The sequence below is a fragment of the Anneissia japonica genome, unplaced genomic scaffold (genome assembly GCF_011630105.1).
Source record: "Anneissia japonica isolate Jap-2015-1 unplaced genomic scaffold, ASM1163010v1 scaffold1889_len2455224_cov183, whole genome shotgun sequence".
Taxonomy (NCBI): Eukaryota; Metazoa; Echinodermata; class Crinoidea; order Comatulida; family Comatulidae; genus Anneissia; species Anneissia japonica.
The window spans coordinates 1,786,904-1,810,639 of NW_022752980.1; the positions used below are offsets into that span (position 1 = coordinate 1,786,904).

Sequence of the window (23,736 nt, forward strand, 5' to 3'; positions counted from 1 at the left end):
GTCATGAGCTAAAGATAAAAATTAATACAAGACCTGTCCTAGAAAGATCACTACAGTAAACAACACCACACATTTCTTAATAACCGAATGCCCATGTGGATATTTTAAACATAATACCTGTATAGTAAGGTGTAGTATTTCAAAGTTGCGGAGTATCAGAGTGTGCGTAAAAGTTTTTGGAAGATGGAGAAAGCTATGACGTGTGTGGCTGAACTGTGTTTGGTTGAATCATGGTAGAAAAAAAAAAACAATCAAAAATTGTCGGTGGGAGGGGGGGGAAGGGAAACACAAATCTATTCTACGTTATTATTTATTTAATAAAATAATATCTAAGTTGTATACAATGACATTTTATTACTGAGAAAACAGATAATGATGTCAAAAGATTGTATAGGCCTATACACGGAAGCTTTATGACCAAAAGTTCTTGCCAGGTTTTGGTATGTTGGTCCCTGGCGCGGCTGGGCTGCTGGGCCGCGGATTGGTGCCTAGAATCGTAAATAGGCCGTGAAGTAAAAATTTCGCGGAACATTGGTTGAGAGCGCACACAGCGCTCCACCAATATCCACACTTCTTCATATTCTCTCCGTTCTGTTTCTGGTTCCTGTCTTTTTGTTCCCAGATCCAACAAAATTGTTGGTGATAAATCTTTCTCTTCCTCTGCTCCAAAACCGTGGAATATTCTTCCTGTTTCCATCCGAAATGCTTGTAGTATTCAAGTCTTTAAAAAAACTCTTAATAGCACACTTATTTCCTAAATAATCCTTTTTCTTACAATAAACCTTTTTTTAAGCGCCTTGTATCCTTTGGTAAAAGGCGCTATATAAATTTCTATATTATTATTATTATTATATTATTATGATGGTACTGCTTAAAAAATGCTAATTACAGTACAAAATACATATTAAAATACAATAGCATAAATTAATAAATGACAAATAAATAAGCAAATAAATTAGATTGAATTAAAATGAATGAATATAATAGACACTTACTGTTAATGTTTGTTTGTTACTTTCTTCAAATGGATTATACTCTTCGAGACCTTTGTGGTTATTACTGGTTGCTTGCTGAACTGACGTATCCTTAAATTAGGAAAACAAAACAAAATTGTAATGGTCATCTACTGAATGTATACCAACTGATATCATGCATATCAATAGCTTCCTTCATATTATTTGTATCTTATAGTACAATATTAGTAGTATCAAACCAATTGAAACTCAAATCAAAGGTCTTGATTTGACGTCGAATTATGAAATGTGATAGGTTTGGCACATACACCTCCTATGATTAGTGCCCAAAATTTATACAAACACATGAAATTAGCCATTATCATTGTTAAATAATTTTTGGTACATTTTTTAGCTACTCTGGATCTTTTGACTTTTCTTCCTTTTTCCTGAATCTTTTATAATATAAAAATATAGAAACATTTTAAACACTAACACTATATTTAATGTATTTCAATATTATTATGCCTCCACCTAGGCCTACACGTATGCATTAAAATCATTTGTTTCACATTAAAAATGCTTGCAATATAAAACATTCATATTACGTTATACACTATACTAACTTCATATATAACTAGGCCTAATATATAATATTATTTGAAACATACTGTAGAAATATAGTAATTTTTATTTAAACAATGCTTGAAGTACAAATATAAATAATTTATAGGCATATAGGCCTATACTGTATACCTATATATTATTTATATTAACTAACAAATAACAACAATGTGGACATAGTATTCGGTACAATACAATTTTCAATCTATGATCAATTTTATACAGCCGGTGTTATGTATTGACCTAGGCTACTATGGCGAATCACTTTAATTGCAAATCTTTATTGTTTTGCAATGCCACTGGCTGTGAATTTTTGCTGCTCATCTAGGCACCCAACCTTGAAAATGTTCCTATTTAGAACAGCGATAATATCGTACCTCCCCTACATTGTACCTAATCACTAGAGATTATTATTCAACTTGAAAATGAATAAATAATCATGATACAACTCCCAACATGAATTAATGACCGTATACTATTTCAGTAATTGAAACGGCCAGCACTTTAGAAACTACTCAAATTTATAACATTTCAGAAACACAAATAAATTACGCAATGATCATGCTTTACTATATCTTGGTTCTGAAAATGAATAAATTCTAATAATAAACTTATAGTGAATTTGCTATTTTATATATTTTTTCAGTGATATTCAATTTTAACCTAATTAAATTCATATATAATTATCAAGTGTGTTTATCTCTTTCTTAATCAATTATTCTTATTATAACGAGATTTTGATAATTTTTGCAAGCTTTTGTACCAGTACTGGTTCTTAATATTAATATTTATTCAATTTGTAAAATTTCTTTTTTTCAAATACTGTAAATAAATCTTAATCCTATTTTAGTCTAAATTAATAATAATAAAAAACAAAAAAAAAAGGAACACGAATGAAAGAACAACTTCATTAGGTTCATATTTTATGACCATTTACAGACATATTGTACTTTGCCTTGAAATGAATGATCAGTAAATATAGTATATATCTGGAAACTAGAATCGTATTTGAATATGACATTGTGATGTTTTGCACATTACTGCAATATCAACTATATATTTCTGTAAATTCTGATATTGGCTTTATACTCCAAGAACTATAGTCAGTAATAGAGGATAGACACAATGGAGGGCAACCAAAGCTTGGGACACAATTATGATTATGGTCGGTGTGGTATATAAATAATATGCAAAGTAAGTCAATTTATAGAATGTAAAGTTAAAGAGGATGTGAAAGCAATCTTAATTGAAGCTTATGAAACAAGAGATACTCAGAGAGACTCAGCTTAGCTCAGTTGGCTAAACTGGAGGTAGCCATTGTGTGTGCACTGCCCAATCATCACCATAAGAAACTCAATTACAGTTTTCTTCAGACTTTCATGGGTTAACCAAGTGTTTATAGCAAATAAACAACAAAAAAAAATCCATTAGAACCTAATATGGTTTGTTGAATTAAAAGTGGAACAACTAAATACAACAAAAATAACTGTTAAATTATATTTATCACCCCAAAAATAATTTGCCTTTTGCTTTTAGTATTTCTGTGCATTCCTCAGGTCATTCACACACTGGTAAATCCACACCAAGTATCGCATACATCACCAATTCTACTTGGCTTCAGCATCTCAGAATGGAAATAAATGTAAATAATAAAAAAAAAAATCCCACCAATGAAGCTGGCGACATTTTGACTACTGGCCAACGCAACACATCCTTAGCAATAGAAGCTATACATTGAGAGGTTCCATAAGGAATGACAGTTAATTGTAGCGTTGTAGACGGAGCAACGCAGTTAATTTGCTTTTATCAAATCTCGTGGGATGACAGGGGTTGTGTAATGATCATAGTTGGCAATTGAAGGAGAAATACTGTACATATTTATTTTATGCAGTACAAATATCAAACATTTTAAACATGTTTTCAGTATATTGCTGCCTGTTTGATAGGTTGAGCCATACAGTCTGTTTAGCAAATTAACTAATTTTAAATCATAATTTTTTTTTCTTTTTTTGGTAGTACCTGATGGAGTTTTGTAACAAATGTTTTGCATTTCATATTTTTAAGTCACCAGAAAGTTGTATGTCACTGTTTAAAAAAAAATCTGCATGAATAATGAAACCAGGAAATCAAAAACTACAATTTTAATTTATGTTTTCAACTAAAATGTCCTTTCACTGTAGTATCACAATTCTCTTCCGGCATCATTGATCTATAAGTTATTTTTACAGTACAGTTCCCTATAATTATTAGGTTTAAATTAGCTTGCTTTATTTTATCTAAATGTGGTTGTATTATTTTATCTTTGAAACTCAATCACTGACTTTATGTACAGTATATACTGCTTCACCCAAACGCTATTTTTGCTATTTGGAATGTAGATACTTTATACTGATATTACAAACACTACCATAATATCTATGCTTTTTGATGTAAATCTTGAGTAGATTCAAGTGCAGTTTACTTACACGGACAATTACATTGGGAATAGTTTCTGTAGAATGCTCCATAATCAGACCCAATATTTTCAATGAAAATAACAGTATTATAATCAATCAGCTCAAAGACAATGAAGATAACAATCCAACGAAAACAAAATTACTGTATTCAGTATCGAATAGACAATGCTTGGTAAATGTCAAGAGCAGCAGATAAATTTAGGTCACAAAAAAATATTAAAGCCATAAAAACACCAGTAAGGACAAACATAAACATAAGCGAATACAGATTTACAAAACTACTGTACACCTACCATGAAAACGAACAGATTCAGAATACCAAATCAGGATTTCCAAAAGTTCTGTTAAATTTAACACCAATAACCCAGTCTGAATGAGGACACACAACATTGTGGTACCTCAACAGCTCTAAAATCACATCTTTCCTGTAAAAATATGGCTCAACCCCATTGGCTTTTAATTCACCAATTATATTTGATCAGATCCCACCATATGGCCGGTATACGGTTATGATAACAGCTGGAAATGTATTCAATTTACAAGCGGTTAAACAAATAGTATATGTGTACAATACACACACTATCCAGCACCATCTAACACGCTAGTTTATATCCAAGTATTCAACGTCATGGCAGCGTGTCAATTCTAGTGGTCACAGGTCTATATGGTGGTCTGGTGCTGGAGTGAATTCCAACTGGTGTGGATTTCTAAATGGAGAGCTTAAGATTAAGGTATGATAACTCATTTAAAGGCAGCTGGTTCGATTCCATCCTCGGTTCATATTTTCTTTGTACCATTTTACGTCATCACTTACAAATAGTGACATTCGTAAATCCAATTTCCATTGAATAATGGAGAAGGGTAAATCACCCAATTAGCATTCTCTGTCTTATGCTCTATTGTTATTTAAATAAAGGATTTTGTGATAATATAACAATCATACAAATCACATTTTTTTTCCTAATGCTAGATTAAAATAACAATTATGTATAATGTACTATAAATGCTATTGTTGTAATTTTTTAAAATTTCAATATTTTAAATATTATATAATAACTTCAGAATAGTTATGTACTTTATGTTTCAGTGAAAGGGTTCCTACTGTAGAGCCTTTACTTAACTGTGATTTACAGTAGTTCATTTTTGGTACTTCCATGTTTTTGTACTGTAAATAATAATATTATTATTAAGTATTTTGTTAATTTTTATTTACTAATCTTTTATCCCTTTTCCACATCACTTAACTTACATCACTGCGACAGAGCTTGAGAAGGGTTCTCTTACTTAATGCTTTTTTTTGCCTACATTAACAATATATTTTCAACAGGGCAAAAACAAATTGTTCTCTTAAAATAAAGTGATGAACAGAATTACAGTGAGAAAATTAAATTTAAAAAAATAGATGCTGGCACTTGTTACGAGTGGCGTGCCATTCTATAGCACTTTGGCTAGCTTGACAAGGACTGGCCGAGCCAAGGCTACAGTAGCTATTGTGTTGGTTATCAAGCATCCACAAAATGCTCATTTTAGAATCAAGGGCCAATAAATACCAAAAAGGATTCACTAAATGGTAATCTTTGTACAACACAACACAATTACACATATTATTAATCAGTTAAATGACAATTATTTGCCAAGTATTACACTGGGGATATTTATCACTTAAGGGACTAGTATCACAGTCTAATGCACCAATGCTTTCTCAAATAAATAACATCTGCATAATACATGTCGCTAATACAGCTGGTCCCTCTTGATTTATTAATATGATGTCCATTATTATTATTTTGTGTATACATGTTTATTTCCAACTTTTGTTTAAGATTAATTTAAATTAATTTTTATTAAAAAATGTATTACAATCAAAATACATTAAATTGAATGAAAAGTTTCTTCAGTAGACTGAATTACTTTAAAAAAAGTTTGTGGGTATTCCAATCAAAACAAACTTGCTTGAATGGTCCAGCCATTTACACAAAGACAGTCAAGAAAATGTGCTTCAGTATCACAACAGTACGGAGATGATGTAAAATACTAAATATTTTATTGCATAACATTATGGAATATTTAAAAATGTGACACAGTAGGCATGAAAATGGAATTGTTACAATGTTATTCACTGGATATTAACCATAATTTTATAGGGGAACCAATATTTTTTTTTAATTATCTGAAGACCAACATAATTTTGTAATGAGAATGACAATTTAAGAAAAAATATAGGAACATGAATTATCAATGTTTTTATGATTGTTGTAAATAATTCATAAATGTTACAATGGCAACGTATACAATTGGATATCTGTTTCAGACAGTTGATCATAAACACACTGAAAATTATAATAATGTATGTTTTTCAATAGGTCAACATGCTTTTAGCACATTAGCTACGTATTAGTATTCATATGGTCGGTCCTCACTTTCCTGAAACATGTTATGGTTCAATATGCAATTATTATTTTTTTTTAGTATAACATTATGCAAAGTAGATGAACATATCTATGTTCATCTACTTAGCGCAGAATAAAATTAGATGTCTTTAGAAAGCTCATCAAACCAGACATCCCAGAAGTGGCTACTACAAACTTGGGACCCAGTTTCAGGGAAGGAGTAGATGATGTGTGTTTGGGTGCGAATCATAACATGTACAGTAGGTTTGGGTGTGTTAGATATTGTATACTATATAGTGTTTTTTAAAAGGTTTTTACGTTAATTTTATTTCACTACACTAACTAGCAGTTACAATGATGTAATGCTCTAGTTTCATTATAAGGCATTAGGAAGTGAATAATAGCCTGCAGTGGCAGTTTCATGAGGGCCCATCCGTCCCAGGGACCCATAAATTATTCAGAAAAAAAAAATTGGAGAAAAACAGAAAAATTTTAACTATGATTTCTGATCACCTAGAAATGCCATAATCATAAGTTTTCTTAACTCAGCCCCAAGCATGGTTGGGACTGAGCCCCAACCATGGTGGGACTGAGGTGGTATACATCATCCATCTGTGAAAGTCCATCCCTGGTTTCCTCTACTGTATTTCAAATTCGCCGCTAGCCTGGGAGATAAAAAAAAAAAAACAAAAAAAAAAAAAACCCCTGGTATTTTTTTCAAGATTTGAACCTAGGACCCTGGAATAGGAAGTCAAATACATTAATCACTAAGCTATAGCTCCACTCCTTCAACATATGCAGTACTTATTTATCATATGAATCAGTCAAAACACACCTTACAAAAGCTTAAGTCTGTGAGATTATCAACTAATGAGTTTATCCAGAGCATCTGATTATGTGGACACTGAACTCTTTCAATCACAGACTTGATAATGTAAACAATTTTTATTACTTGATTCAAAATTAAAATAACATTAAAATTTTGAATGTTAAAATATATCTTCAAAGACCTGCACATTTGTGCAATAAATTATATTACAAGTGTTAATTATTATTTTATATATTTTTTAATATATACATTTTCATTCCATTTCATTTCATTTATTTATTCTGGTAAGCATTACAAAAAAATAATAATGAACAAAGCAATACAGTACAATAAACAAATTTAAATTAATGCCTGGGGGGAACACCAATTGAACTTAATCACTTTCGAGGGCATCCCAGCATTAATTGACAGAAATTAAATATTTTATTTATCATTTAAATTTTAAAATATAGACAAAATAGATCTAATATCATTGGTCAATTTTAATAAATGCAAAAAGTACATCCTGAATAAAGTTTAAGACCTAAATTTGTATCTTTTGCATTTACTGTACTTTTAATTACAGGTACTGAACTTTAATAGATTATTACAGTACAGTAGTACTAATAATTATGCATAGTGTCTTACTTTTGTAATCCTTGGAGGGCAATAAATAAATTATATTTTAAGCTTAGTATTAATTATTATTTTATATATTTATACAATATATACATATACAGTACATTAAGATTAGCCAGTTGCCATTGTAGTACTATATAAAAAATGCGTCAACAATGTTAGTAAATAGCAGTAGCAATTTTCACTGCCATTTTCAAAACACTTGATCTCAAAATATTAATAATAATAACTATTATTTATCTCTGTTTTTCATTTTGTTATAGTTAAATCAATTTATTTTGAATTTATTTTTTATTTTTAAATTTTTTTTGTATATATTTATATTGTATTTGTTTTTGATGATGGAGTAAGAGCAGTTTACTGTTTGGGCTTACAGTATGCCTATTACTTACTCCTGGCAAGAATATTGTATATATACATTTTACTTTGCCGAATAAATATTATTATTATTATAAGACAACTCTAAGTGCTTCTGATCTGATCATCAAACAGTATAATTTTAATTTCAAGTGTATGAAATGCGATGTTAAAATAAAGAGTGACAGTTAATTCTTTCACTCAATCGTTTTTAATGGTTACTATAACTCTGCAAATCAGACAAGATCGTGATAGACAAGTAGTTAACAATCCCTGAGAGATATGCTTCTAAGCGACTGTATCATAAACATGTCTTGTTAGTTTATATTTAATTCAACCTTCTACTACGGTCTCAATTCAAACTTGCATTCAGTTACCAGAAGATGAGGTTCAAAATACTCTATTATCTTTTGGGCCAACCTGTTACACTTGTAAAATGTAGTGTAACTCTGAAAATTAGAGTCCTGCAGTTGATTTGAATGCATGACAGGTTAAATATTCAGTAATGGTTTACAGAATAAACACTAATTTCGAGTAGACGCAGTAACGCAACCTTAACAGAACACGGTAACGGAATGCAGTAACGGAAAACAAATTAGAATCATTTATCATCCATCCATGAATACCGGCACTAAACTAGAGGCGACTGCACACATAAGCAGTATAATAGGTTCTACTTTTTCTATCACAAATTTATGCTATTTCCGTACTCAATGTGAATCAAACTTCGGAAGGGTCCTGCACTGTCCAAACCTAACAGGTGTTTATAATAATAATAGATGGATTTATATAGCGCTAATAAATGAGATCTCTATGCGCTCGGGAATAGATGTTGCACTTTTCAATAACTTTCTCCTCCCCTAAGGGTCACTTCATGTCATCTGCAGCCAGTAAACTGGCGCACTTTGATCTGTCCACGACAGGGGCCGAGTGAACCAGTACACCGGGGTAACCCCCTACTCATCTCGAAAGATGTACTGGGTTCTTTAAAGTGCACATGAGCATTTGTGTACACTGGGCCTATGGTTTATAGTCCTTATCCGAGAAGACTTGTTCCACCACCAGAACTATAACAGCAAGCCGCGAACCCCTGCCGATATTGTTGGCTATGATCACGGTGACCCTGCCTTAACCGCTCGGCCATTTGGCTTGCTGTTTAGTACCAAAGCATTCAGTGTGTACAGTGATCTAGCTCTGGCATAATTTAAGCCTCCTTCAACTGTTGGTATGTTCTTGCCATCTTCATTTAAAATAAAAATAATACAGGCCCTACTGTAAATCCTTGAATACGTGCCACAGCGCTTAATCGAGAGTAAATTATCTGTGTGTAATGAAACATTTTGAGAAAAAGTTTTTTTTAAAATACAATTTATACAATGTTCAATGAAGATATAACACAATGAAAACACAAGTATATGTTTATAATGTCTCAGATATAGATAGTACGGGTATAAGCCTATAGGTCCACGGGAATATATGAGATAGGTAACATGGCAGAGGGTTAGCCAGAAAAACAAAATAGGCCGTCCAAAATGGAAGCCAGTGGGCGTGGCACTGAGCCGATGGGTGGGCCACGCCCATCTTTGAAAATCCCCACCGAATATTGGTACGAAAACAACGTACATTCAACCAATAAATGTTTTTATCAAAAGTAAATATGATTTAGCTTTAGTTTAATGTAACATTTGATAGATTTGAAGAATATAAAGAATTTGCTAAAGGTACACCAGGCCCAATTAGGCTAGGCCGAGCTGATTAGGACAAGCTGTCACGGTAAAAGTGGCCGTTCTGAATATTGTAGACCGTCCAGAAGACGGCCGGAAGGCTCGCTGGCTAAGCCTATGTAACATGGGAAAGAGTATGGAAAGTGCTTTGCCAATATTTTTTTTAATAAGCGTCACTCTCGAGTAAGCGCTGTTCTCGAGTAAGCGTTGCACTGAAGCCCCCAAAAAATGTATAAGATCAGCTGCGCTTATTTAAGGATTTACGGTAAGCAAAGCGGGCCTCATATCTTCATATAAAAAAATAGAAAAACATGTTTATTATATTAGGCTTTACAGGTCTTCTATATGCCAAATATGTGAAAGTCTGTTTAGCAAGAAATTACTTATTAACATACTTACAGGTAGGTTTAGGCCATGGAACAAGGTTATCTATTGTACAGTATACATTCAATTCAGACATTAACACTGTTACAATGACAAGCATACAAAGCTAGTATTACCTAAAGATGCAATTTAATAAACAAATTCTCCTGAAATGTCAGTAAATTTCTATAAAATACAAAGTAAATCATGTGAACGATTGATGCCCGTCTTCATTCATCAATGCTAAATTGTAATCTACAGTATATAACATAAACATTATATTATTTATAGTATGCCTAGCCTTGATATATTCAATGTCTACTGTACTGTAGGACTAATTAAATATTCATGCAGAACTCAAATTTACTAAGAAAAGTACACAGCCATGTTTTAGCCCTAGCACTACAAGCATACTGTACAGTACCTTCTCTGGTTCAAAATCCATTGCTAGTTAGTGATGAGAATAGGCAGGCCATAAAATACAGGCTTAGAATCCTGCCACAGCTGGCTGTATTATAAGCTAGCTCAAGTCAGTTATTGATATAACTTCACAGGCACAGTAAAGAGTGACTGTATATGTAGTCACATGGTTATGCAAATTAGGGTCATGTAATTAATATTTAACTGCTCCCATTTTTTAATAGAATAAAAACAATTCACACATTTTGTAAATGAATTATAATTAAATGACTGAATAAAGCATTGATTCTTGCATTTAAAAAAAGAGAGCAAATATTGATGGCTTTTGAACAAAGTTAATAGTCAATATTTTTTTGTTAATCCCATCAATACCAGTAGAATGCATTCACATGTATTGTGTGAGGTCCCTACCAGGATAATTCTCCCAGTGAAAAATCAAATTCATGACGATGCCTTGAAAGTGAAAATACAGAGCATTGGAAACGTGATAACACCCAACGATGCTGTGATACTCTAGTAAACCACAACAGAATCAGTGAGCAATCAACATATAAAACAGGAATCGAGAACATCTACCCAAAGTTGTTGATGTAGTACCTCATGGACACATACTGATAGAATTTTAAGTAATAATATACGGTAATGAACATGTTTAACGCTGAGAGGGTTTTTGACTTTGCTCATAACAGTGGTGGTGGGGCGGAGAATGGACAATATGAGAGGATAAACAACACCGGTGAGCAACTAGTTAACAAGTCGCCGACAAGGATGCAGTGGCTATCATCTAAAGTTGGTAACATTTCCATCAAAGTCAAGAACGTCCCTTCAAAGATTGATGCTATTATACATAAGGTATGCTGTCCATGTGATTATATTCAGTTACTAAGTAAAGCCTGGTTTCCATAAAATCGCTACCATGTTTTCAGTCCTTGTGCTGCGTAGCAGACCCCGGCGCAATTGGGAAGGCTCCCCCCGGTTCGACCAACCAATCAGCATCACCGAATTCTGTCGGTGATAGAGAGTAGCGATTGCATGGAAACCAAGCTTAAGATTCTGTCATATAGAAAACTATATACAAGAAATCAATTTAAAATATTAAATAGATCATTTTAGATTATTACCGCAAGACTTTTTAGCAAATTTTAACACTTTTCCGAAGCTTGTTGAGAGTGCATATGTGATCAGATTGACATGTAATGAATACTACAGGAACTACAAACATCATAGCTTTACAATGGTACCAAACACTTTATTCCAATCACAATCTGTGACCTGTATTATAGTAAAATGAAAATGACTCACTTTTGGAGATTTATGCAACTTCGCACAACGAAGATTGATAAGATAATCGCGATTTTGTGAAAGTACATCATATACTGCTACGCTCAATGTAAACAAACAAATAGTGAAATACTTACGGTCCAGACTGAATATAGTGTTTAAATTGTTAGTACATGTCGGCAATTACCCCATCTATTGGATTCCATATAAATAAAACCTGAAACACGGAGATCTCCGTGTTTGGCAGGCAAAGTGTTCATACACACTATTGAAGTAGATAATTTACAGCCTACAATCTGTAAATTAATTACCTGTAAATACTAGCCAATTAAAGTTTCGATGCAAAACATTAGAATAGTATTAATTACATGCCTGTTTATTAGTAAAAGGTATATTTTTTCTCATGCTACATGATGTAATTTTAGAGAGCCAAGCAGAAAGTGTTTTATTTTGCTATTGGCAATCCAATCCACCTCCTGAAAACATTTTTAATTGTCTTGCTTTGTGTATTGTTTTTTAAACTTCGTGCTTTTTATCATGTGATGAAATAAATGAAATGAAATTTGAAAGCTAATATGAAAGCTAATCAAATACGAAATCTAATAATGGCTCAAATAAAAATGTAATTGAATCACTGAAATTTATTTTTTGAGCTGTTCTACCTAATCAAATAGAATGCTGTATACAAAACCTTCTGGTTAAACCAGGTTGATGTATTATGAAAGATGCATTTTATTATTGTACTTGCAGGTAATTCTCAGCTTTTATGGGCAAAAAGTACAATTTATAGAATATCAACCTACCAGCTTTAAAGAAATGTTTTTTGTTTCTTTAGTTACCATTTACAGTACAGATCAATCCAATAGCTGAATATTCATACTAGATACACACTGATAAAAGAAAGTTGTGATCTAACATAAAAGTCATATGTTCATCATTGGTCATACAGCAATAAACAAACAATACATAAATAATACATGATGTAATCAGTCAATGAATATCAGACAATAGATAGTAAAGTTGACAAAATCAATTATAATCAAAGCATTATTTACATAAATAGAATGCGATTCACAATGTTGCTGCTGATGAGGTGACATGCCTTTGAACGTGTTCTTTTCATCTTCTACTTTTACATTAAAGAGTGACCATCAGTGGTTACAATTTGGAAAACTCATTCACTTTAAACATCGAATTGTAATCTAAAATGGATGAATTATTTATTAAACCCTTTTTAACAGACCTTTCCACTTAAGCCCTGCCACTTGGGACACTAGGGAGCGTTCGATTTGTGCGACGACGCGACGCTAGAACGGAATCACTCATGCGTGACCGTCCTACCTGGCGTCCTACGTTCTCTGCATACGTAGATTTGGCTAAATTGCGTTCCAGAATCTACTCGATGAGGTGACCGTAACATTCTTGCATGCGCAGATGACTTTTAATGATGTCATTACGTTCTATGTCCTACAGTGCAATCGAAAGCTCTCTATTGTTGCTAGGCCCCACAAAACAACAGTGGTAAACATATGCCAACATGTGTGTTTGTGGGAAAACGTATGCTTGTTTGACACCATATACTCCTGGCACTGTTCTGATTGGTCAGTTAAGTTTGATTGATACCCCAGAAATGTCCACTAAGATACAGATTCAGTTTTTTTGCTGATATGGAAATCATTCTATAAAATTCATTTGATTACTAGCTAATAATCTGTACAAACAACTTAAGAACATTATTATCATGTGTATATGAATGTTGATAAGAAATTCCATACTAGAGTGTAAAGAGCACATCAACTGATTATAACAATTATTTATTTATTTATCCCAGCATAAAACATACAGTACAGTAGCTATTATGACTGAAAGCGTTTATAATGTTTTATACAGTATAGTAGTACTGTATTAAAGAGGCTAGTCATATGAAAATATTTATAAACAAAATACAGTAGCTTCTCAATATTGCAACATTTCTGCACTAACTATAAAGTCAATATTTTTAGTCTTTTCCATAAAAAAAAAATATCATTAGCAAATATTCTTGTATCGTGCACAGCACGATTACATTTATCTCATTCCAAGTTTTGACTTTCTTCATAATATTAATTATTTCATCAGCATTTCTGTGGGTGTTGGTTATGAGTAATTTATTTTTCTACAGCAGCAATACAAAGAATTAGGAAGTAATAATATACTTCTAGGTTATTTAAAGACGGACAGCAAAATGTCGCTTCTGAACATGGGTCTACTTTTCTAAAAATAGAGCATTCCGCTAAGCCCCACAAGAGCAGTTAGCTCAGTCAGCTAAACTGGTGGTAGCCATTGAGTGCGCTCTGAACCGCGGAGATATCTAGGTCCTCGGTTCAATTCCCATCACTTGTAATAAATTATCATTCCTTTCCTAATATTGTAACATATTTATTACATAGAACAATCTAGAATTGTATTTATTTGACCAAAAATAAATACATTGGTAATTATAGGAACATAAGAGACCATGTACAAGGTTCTAGATGTTGAAGTACTAAAAGCAATTGCCTATTGGTTAATTATGATGTAATGTGACCAATGAGGCAATATAGCATGCTCTTGAATGCTCTGGAGTTGTAGGGCTAATGTATATAAGGTGAGAGCTTGGTCTTTCTAGGAAGCTCTTTTTGAAACACATGTTTATGTGAATGTTATTGTGTTGTTTTGAGACAGGATTCTTGTTGGAGTTTATACAGAATAAAAGTTTATTTGAGAGTTGTGTTACAATACTGTGAGCTGCGTTTATATTTTATGTCAAAGAGGGATTCCTAGTCATTCCTATACCGCTCGGAAATACGTCAAGTAGGAATTCATGACATCGCTGCTCTCCTGTGTTTCACCTGGAAGGCTGAAATGCAAGTTTCAAAAGCACACCGTCTTTCGGATGAGACGTTTAAGTTGTTGGTCCTGTGTGCAAGAACGCAGTACACTCTTCGGAAAAGAGCAGGGGATTGTCTCCCGGTGTACTGCCCCTGTGTATCACACGGAAGAAATCCAATCCAATCCCTTGGTTATTGTTTGTGGGACAAGTTTGTATTCATAGGCCTATTCTGATTCGTCAGTTGTGGGAGCAGCTTACTGCAGCTCAGTCAGCTAATCTGGTGGAATACAGTACACTGTTCGAAAAAGAGTAGGGAATTGTCTCCCGGTGTTGTGCCCAATCACCACCAGAAGGACCCCACTGGAATAAGTCTTCTTCTAGACTTTCGTGGGCTATCCTTGGTGTTTACACCGAATAAAGCCAATCCAAGTTTGACTGACACCCCAGGAAGATGAAGAATGTTCTGTAAAAATGGTAAAATTTCTCCCCATACACATAGTGAATGAAAAATAGATATCCTAATGTAATGCAGTCCCCTATAGTAGGATACTGTACTATGGGCCTGTTTAATGCTAAAAAAAAATTAAAAGTGCTTTAAATTCAAAAACTTTTTTTTATTAACTTTAATTGACTATTTGACAATTTATTAACGGATGTATTATTGAATGTAATATTCTAAATTTTTTTACATCCTTTAAATTGGCAGGTACTGAATTTTTATAGTAAAATATTTAGTAAAATCATTAAAACATTGGATTGTTTTAAAATCTGTGTCTCATTTATTTTTAGAGTTTAACAGGCAGTTATGAATTTTAAAGCATCTTAACATCTGGTGAAATTAATTGTTAAAAACTGAGTGGTTGTTTTTCTATCGTTGGCTACCTGCCTTTTAACTATGCCATGCATAAATGTGGTTTCGTGCAAAATTCAGCAAACAATGTGACGCCAATAAATCATAAAGGAACGATGCTAAAATGTATCTTACTTACTGTAATCTTACAGTTGAATAATGAAAGGCAAATTAAGAACAAAATTAATAAAAACAGATTGGACACTAAATTACGTTTTTTTGTACCCCCTCAGAATACATTGCAAAATTAGCCAAGATATTTAAAATTAATCAGAATAATCATTCCTATTTATTGATGATTCTGAATGTTTAATATGATTGATAATACATTACATCAGTTGTGTTTGGCTCGAATGATCCGTTCACTTTCTCAATTCAACTGTATTGAACGATGACATTTTGGAAGATGACATTCAGGCAGCCCTCAAAATTAACGCCAGAATTCGGCAATGCCAACGTAAATGGCGGCTCTTAGCCGCTTAACGCTGACGAAAAAAATTGCCGACGTGAAGATTTTAGGCCTAGCTCAAGTTAATCCAGACCTATGCTGGTACTAGTAGTACCAGTGGTGGTAGACTCGGCAGGATCGCCGTGAACACAATATTAAACCTTATTCTAAATGAAAGCAAGTTATTTAATGTCTTTTATGTTGTATTATGAGTAAAATGTGAATAAAATCAAACTGGATTGTGTGTTTCATGGTTTTATATTGCATTTTTGGTCAGACATTTTTTTTCCAAACACAACTTATAAACACAACTTCATGTAAACATTAGGTCGTGCCTCTGCCCACTAATTGGTTAATTTGTTTCGTGGGGTCATGGATAGGCAAACATCTGTTTGGCTGTAATGACGTCAGATCGTCCAAAGTTTCATAGTGCTTGACGGCTTGCAGATAGGAACAAGCTCAGTGTAAATCGATTAATTTTTAATTAAACTGATTGATTAAAACAAATAAGAAACCCTGGTGGTTTTTTTTTACAGTCAAATCTAAATAAATCTTAAAAATGTAAATTTCATTCTCTACAAATTCCCTCCGTAATTAGCAACATGCTTTTGAGGAATGAGTGAAGCTACGCATTTGTAATTTACACTGTTGAATCTACTACGACATCCAACGGGATACAACAAATCCGAATTAAACATACTGAAAAAGAGTCAGCCGTCGTAGAATCTTGCTTTGAGTTCCGTCTTCATTTCATTTTTATTGCAATCGATTTTTAAGGATTAGGCCTAAGGCGATAATGCACTTTATAAACAATGGAAAAAAATTGAAAAAAGAAGTTTTTGACAGAAGATTATTATGAGTATGATGTTTTTTAATAAATAAAGTTCAAATGTTGATAAATAAAGTTCAATATAGTTGATGTCAAATTGTAGTTCACAGCCCATATTTTGTATGTATTGTTTTCGTGTTACATTTCTTGATATATTTTCAAGACGGACACGACGGAAAAATGTTACGATAATAATACAACACAGCAAAACATACAGATACAACACTATAGAAATTTGATAGTCAACCCGGACACATGATTTTATTTTCATTGTCATGACTCATATTTTTAACAACCAGGTTGGCACAATTTCAATACCATCCAGACTGTATAGTAAGGTCTGCGAGGAGGATATTTGGCAGATTTTGCCGAAAATTTGGTTTGACCAAAGCTTACCCATTCCCGGCAAAATTTCACTAAAAAGAGAATTTTTTCTAGAAAAAATGAATTAGTCAAACTATCATAAACCATGGAAAAATATCAATTGGCATAAATTTTAGTTAAATATGCAAATGGATAAAAAATTAGAAATATAGACTATTTCTCATAGAAGATTACCATTTTCTCAAATTCGTTACTAGGCAAATTCAGAGGTTGTAGATCACATCCGCTGGAATGTGTATACTTTATACAGTCAATAAAGTGCGCCCTTTCTAATAAGATTAGTTTTTGTACTTCGCATCTCGCACACTGCGGTCGATTGAGTAGGCCTGAGTATGTTTGTTTAATTGTCCAAATCTGGGTCAGAATCATTGTTTTAAAAATCAAACAAAAAATTTCAATGAAATATTATATTTCACAAGTGTCAATACTAGCAACGGAAAATATCAGCTGTTTTTATGTCTGATAACAGAACCTTAATCGAGGTAAGGCTACAGTGTAGGCCTAGCCTAGCATTGTTGAGGCTAATGTTTCCGGCACCTACTATATTTCTTCGCAGACCTATCTCAAATTAAAACAAAAAATTCATCCGCGTTTATTTTTTGTGTGGAACATAAAAAATTAGGAATGTCTAAATTCAGTATAGCTAGCAATTTAGTAATGTATAAATCTTTATAACATATATATAAAAATCAGATTTTTCTTAACTGAAATTTTGGAGGGAATGGGGCTTTAATGCATAACCAATGCAATTATGCAACAATTACGATTCTGTACTCCTATTTTCCTAGTGATTTTCTTTGCAAATTTGAGCTGATTTCTTAGGTATCCTCAGTGCAATTAAAAACTGTACAGTATGGAATGCAGTTAGCCTACATGTACTTTAAAAATCCTATAGGCTTACAGTAGCCTAGCCTAGGCGTAGCCAATGTCTATTTGTATTATTATTAATGTAATATTAGGCAGTGGTTATTGCTTCGACGGTTAAATGAAAAAAAAAAAAACTTGAGAAGTTGATTTGTGGATCCGGCTTAACAATCATAGTTATATCTTAAACATTATGACGTGTCACAATCAGGCCAAATAAAAAAAAAAATACTTGTTTAGCGTCATATCACAACAAAATTTTAGGTGGGGAGGGGCGGATTTTTTTTTTTTTTTTAATTCTACAGTATCAGTTATCAAATAAAATGTGTTAAAATTAATCATTTTCAATAGGCCTACAATAAATATTACACCTAGTTGGTGAAATCATTGTTTTAATTCACTTAAAATAGGTCTATACTAATTTTGATTAGAATTTCCAGGACAATATTCATTTTTTTAATTAAAAAAAAAAATCCTGCCTCTGAACTTATTTTGTTTAAAAATTCAGGTGGGGGTGGTGACGCTAAAACAAGTATACATATTTTTTTTGCCTAATATTAATAATAACCATTTCCTCTTCATAATACTATTATGCCTCAGACGAGCCTCACCCATTCCTAGCTAGCAGCAGCCTGGGCCAAAAACAGTAACTAAAAAAAAACAGTAACAAAGTCTTCTTCAATAAAAGAAATACTTTCATTCATTCTTTATTTAGCCTTTTATAAAAATCACATTACAATTTGCACATACAGTAAAATAAAAATTCACAATACAGAATAAAACTGAAAATCTATAAGGAGGCAAGAATTAAAAAAAGCAATTAAAATCGCTGTAGCTCACAAGCTAGTTAATCCATCCTTACATAAACAGCAATTTAAAATAGAAGATATAATAATAATATATAATAAAAATTTATAATACTTAGGCCTACAGTAGTAGGAAAAAAATAGAAGAAATTAAAAAATGATAAATTAAACTTTATAATTAATTATTCAAAAAACCCTGTCTAGGTCTAGGCCCTAGTTCATTTGTAATGAGAGTTACAACTAGGTCCTACTCATACAAAGGCTACTAACTAGGCTAGGCCTAGGTGAACTAGGCCTAGTCTCGGCTAAGCCTCTAGGCCTATGCCGCCTCAAGCTAACTATCCAACGGGCCCATCCAACAATACCGAACCAACCAAGACCCCTCAACACCTACGTAGGCCTAGGGCCAAGGCACACTCAGTGGACACGGGCAGGAAATGGATTGTCAAATCATAATTATAAAATGATAATGCATACAACGCCTCACCTGAAACGGGCTGGTATCGTGTGGATCTGCAAATGGATTGCTATCAAAGTCAGCCATGGCTAAACAGAGTAAATTGTGGGTTTTTATGATCAGAAATCAAAGATTTTATCTAACCAAGTCAACAAAACCCTTCTTTCGATGATGCTGTAAAACACATCTGCAACTGCGCAGTGACCGCCGATAACATGACCCACGTGAGAATTATGTCATTAACATTAAGTTAAATAATTTCTCTCTTCATAATATTTTATTGCAATCATTATTCAGTAATCATTACTTTAATTGAAATGATATCAATGAAAACAATATAAATATTAGAATGACAATATAATCGCTGCTAATGATAACTTTGAAAAACAAACAAAATATATTTCACGGTTTAAAGGTCAAATATTGCTATCCAATTTATCAACCATTGATTGCCAACACGAACCTAGTTTTTCGTAGGTGTTAAAATAGGTAAGCCGCTATCAATAGTTATTAAAAGATTGGCATGCATCGAATCAGTATATAATGTTTATAAAATGTGAATTATGAACCTTGCATTCTATTTATTAATTCACAAATAGGACTACGACGACATGGCGTCTGGCAGTAGTAACGTGTCCTACGCTAACGAACGTCCTCTGACAGGCGGGGCAGGCAACAGTACCGGCGGTGGCTCTACCGGTGATGCTGATGAGGCTAGCGACCCAGCTCGTGGGGGATTCTTTGCAACAGATTATAAAAAGTAAGGAGCATGAATATTACGTCAGATTATGTACGTCAGATTATGCATATATTTAATTTAGTTTTTATATGATATGGCACTTTGCAGTATATTATTATTATGATGGATGATGAAATATATAATGATGGAAGTTACTCTACATGTTTGTTGTTAACAACAATGTTTTATTAATATTAAAAAATAATAGTGATGGAAACAAAGAAAGATGCATTACACTACACATCGCAACATTCATGGACGGTAGTATAAACTATAATTAGCCATCGGCTAGTAGTACTGCTGTACTGTAAGATAGAAAAATAATTTTCATACTCATCTCATTCTCAATTATCATTTTGTAACCTTGTTTATTTTTTGTAATACTTTTTGCTGTTTTTGCGGATTCTATTAACTATCTTATCAATTCTATCTGTGTTGAGCTATTGAATTTGAAAAATGCATATTACAACATGAATATTCTTCTGACATACTGTAGTGCATTAAGATAGTGAGCATGAAGTTTAAGGTTAGAATCAAGCCATCCACCAATCAACACCTCAGATTTACGTTAAACTGTCGGAACAATATCCACAGCCTATAAATTAACTATTTGAATTATTTCTTTGTGTTTCTTTAATTGATTGGCTTTCAATTGTTTCAACTGAAAATTGAAATGTCATGAAAATGATTTCCTCATTAATGAAATTAAATGATGTCTCAATATTTTTTTGCATGACTTTACTTACTTACTTGGATACTTGGTAGTTAGGCCCTCAATTCCTTTGGTAGGACCCATGTAATTTAACAGTTTAATTAAATTTAATGTTTATAACCCTACAAATGCAGTCAGGGGCCAATGCATGCCAAAATTACATTTTGATATTAATTTCAATTCATTTATTTTATTTTTAAAAATTTATTTTATTCGGCTTTACACTGGCAACAATACAAAAATATATATATAAATAGAAATTCCAGTGAGAGAGCGTATCAACAGGTGCAAGCACCTCTAACACGACACGCTCTCCAAATTCACAAAACCCAATGGCAAATACATAAAAATATAATTCGAAAAGAAAAAAGAAAATAATTACACAGTTCTACATACATAATAATATAAGTCGAAAAGAAAAAAGAAAAAAGTTACACAGTTCTACATAAATGACAAAAACATTTAGTAACCCAAGTGCAAGTGCTGGCATGGTCAAACTCGTTGACAAACAGAAGCTCATAAAATATGCGTAAGGATCGCTTAAAACCAGATAATTTCGAGTTTGAATGTATGGGGTGAGGGAGTTAGTTCCACTTAGGTACAATACGATTGAAGTAAAATCTTCTGTAAGCATCTGTTTTGCAACGTTTGTCAACGAGTTTGAGATGGTCAGAATGATGAAGAGAACATGAAGAGGCGAGGGATTCATTTAAAACGAAAACATTTTTAAAATCCAAGTCATAATAGCCAAAGAAACATTTAAAAAAAAAAACAAAAGATCAATTACAGTTAATCCCTTTGAATGGAAAGAGGAAGTAAATTACAGAATTTACAGAAAAAGTAATTACAAAAACAATGATCAGTTTGGCAATTAGGCTAATAAAAATGAAATAGTTTTCTGTACCTGTTTCCTTTTTTCCTGCCACCTTAATTTATTTACAGTATTTATTTTTGATTTTTAGAAAATTATAATTTAAACAAATTATTTAGTTTCTTCCAGCTCTGTAGTCCTCTTTAGTTGCTGAAATATCAGTATTAATAATCAAATTCCTAATTCTGTAATTTGGTGTGTTTATGAAAATTTTGTGTTCACTGACTTACAGACTAATAATATTAACAAAATAACTATACAGTGAAAGTTCTCCAGCTGGAGATCTGACCCTCCTTCCCTGAACCTACTAGCTGAAATATGCATCCTGAGATAGGGGTATCAATTCACAAACCACCTGAAATACCAGTTATTAATAAACAAATTACTGATTCTGTAATTTGGTGTATGGAGAAGTGCCTCTTTTATTCTTTTTTTTTTTTCAAAGTGTTTATATGAGAAGTTTTTATTCACTGACTTACAGACTAATAATAGTAATAAAATAACTATACAGTACAGAGAAAGTTCTCCAAATGGAGATCTGATCTCGATCGGCCCAAATTTCGGCCCCCCTTTCGGCCCCCCTTTCGGCCCCCCCTTTTGGACATCTCTGGGTCCGCCCCTGAGGGGGGTTGAAAGTGTGTGTATGCTTTTCAAAAAGTACAAAAATGACGATTTGGAAATGTTAGCCTACGTTTTTGTACCTAGCAATTCACAAGTAAATGTTAAGTTTATCAATTGTTTATACACAGCGTCATCTTGCATCTCTAATTAACGATGTGTTGATAAGCATTGTGTACTCATAAACAATTTCGAAATACAAGGGAAATATACTCTAGCTCTGCAAATTTGAATAAACTGTAAGCCAGCAGCCTAAACCACAGCTTGACAGCACTGAGCAATGGGACCATGTGTTTCACTGTGCTGTGCTAGTCTAAACCTACCTATTTCTCCTTCCTTCTACTTCACTACTGTAGGCCTTATCCTTACCTTTTAAATTCAATGAGCCAACATCCACTCAATCATTTAACATTTTAAAACATAATTTATTATTTGTATTCCACGGACACTCTCGATAACATAAGTTTCATGTGTTGTCTAGTACTAAATACCACACCATCACTCCACAATCATCAATCACACAACAAACCTAAGATCTTCAGCATGAGGCAGTGAATTGGCCCTCATTCAAAAAACAAACAAAAAAACCAACAAATCGCGCGCCATTAATCTAGGTGAAAGGTTAGCCATGTGGTTTCTTTCTTGCGCATCAATTTTTTTATGAATTTGCTTTCAATTTTGTCTAAACATTCAATTATTTTATCTAGGCCTATGTGGTAATAATAAATTTAAACAAAATGAAAGTTTATTATTTGTTGGTTATATTTTTAAAATGAATTATTATTAAAATACGCAAGTTTGCTGTGTTAAAAATGGAACCTTGGCCTACCACTATCTTGGCTATGTGGTTATTGGGCAAGGATTGGGCTCATGTTCTTATATCGGTAGACTGATTGTGGCACCAAGTGTTGTCAGTCTATTGTCATGGTAACCAAACTAAGCAATCAGCATACTATAGTTATGGTATTTTACAAGTTATGGTAGCAGATTGTTTGAGATTTTTCAATTAAGGATAGTGTTATTCTTGTCAGCAGGGAGTATTGTACTTTAGGACAAAATATCACAGATATTTTTAATTTAAAAAAAAAGAGGTCAAAAGGAGGAAACAAAAAGCACACACAACAGAATAAAAAATTTAAGGCAATTAATTCAATTTGACAATATGAAAAAAAAAGCAGCAAAATTATTTTAAAAATATGTATAGAGAGCTGTGCTATCCCACAATGTTTCATCATATATTGCACACTACTGGGGCTGTCTCTTATACACATCTAGATGTGTATAAGAGACAG

At 32.7% G+C, this 23,736-nt stretch overlaps 2 protein-coding genes across 3 annotated transcripts in view; one reads left to right on the forward strand and one right to left on the reverse strand.

Moving 5' to 3' along the window:
* Nucleotides 1-10,871, reverse strand: part of LOC117122588 (secretory carrier-associated membrane protein 1-like) — a 28,510-nt gene extending 17,639 nt beyond the window's left edge. Inside the window, exons 1-2 of one of the 2 annotated variants that reach the window (XM_033268219.1) lie at nt 10,739-10,871; nt 996-1,085 (exon numbers count right to left, since the gene is read on the reverse strand). In XM_033268219.1, coding sequence (XP_033124110.1) covers nt 996-1,085; nt 10,739-10,759 — 111 coding nt within the window. In that variant the 5' untranslated portion in view covers nt 10,760-10,871. Of the gene's footprint in view, nt 1-995; nt 1,086-4,326; nt 4,454-10,738 lie in introns of those variants that run through there. The other variant, XM_033268220.1, reaches the window with a different exon arrangement.
* Nucleotides 10,872-11,205: 334 nt separating this feature from the next.
* The window catches only part of LOC117122517 (AP-3 complex subunit beta-2-like), a 30,347-nt gene continuing 17,816 nt past the window's right edge, over nt 11,206-23,736 (forward strand). Inside the window, exons 1-2 of the mRNA XM_033268104.1 lie at nt 11,206-11,586; nt 20,104-20,264. Of these exons, the coding sequence (XP_033123995.1) occupies nt 11,377-11,586; nt 20,104-20,264 (371 nt within the window). The 5' untranslated portion in view covers nt 11,206-11,376. The remainder of the gene's footprint in view (nt 11,587-20,103; nt 20,265-23,736) is intronic.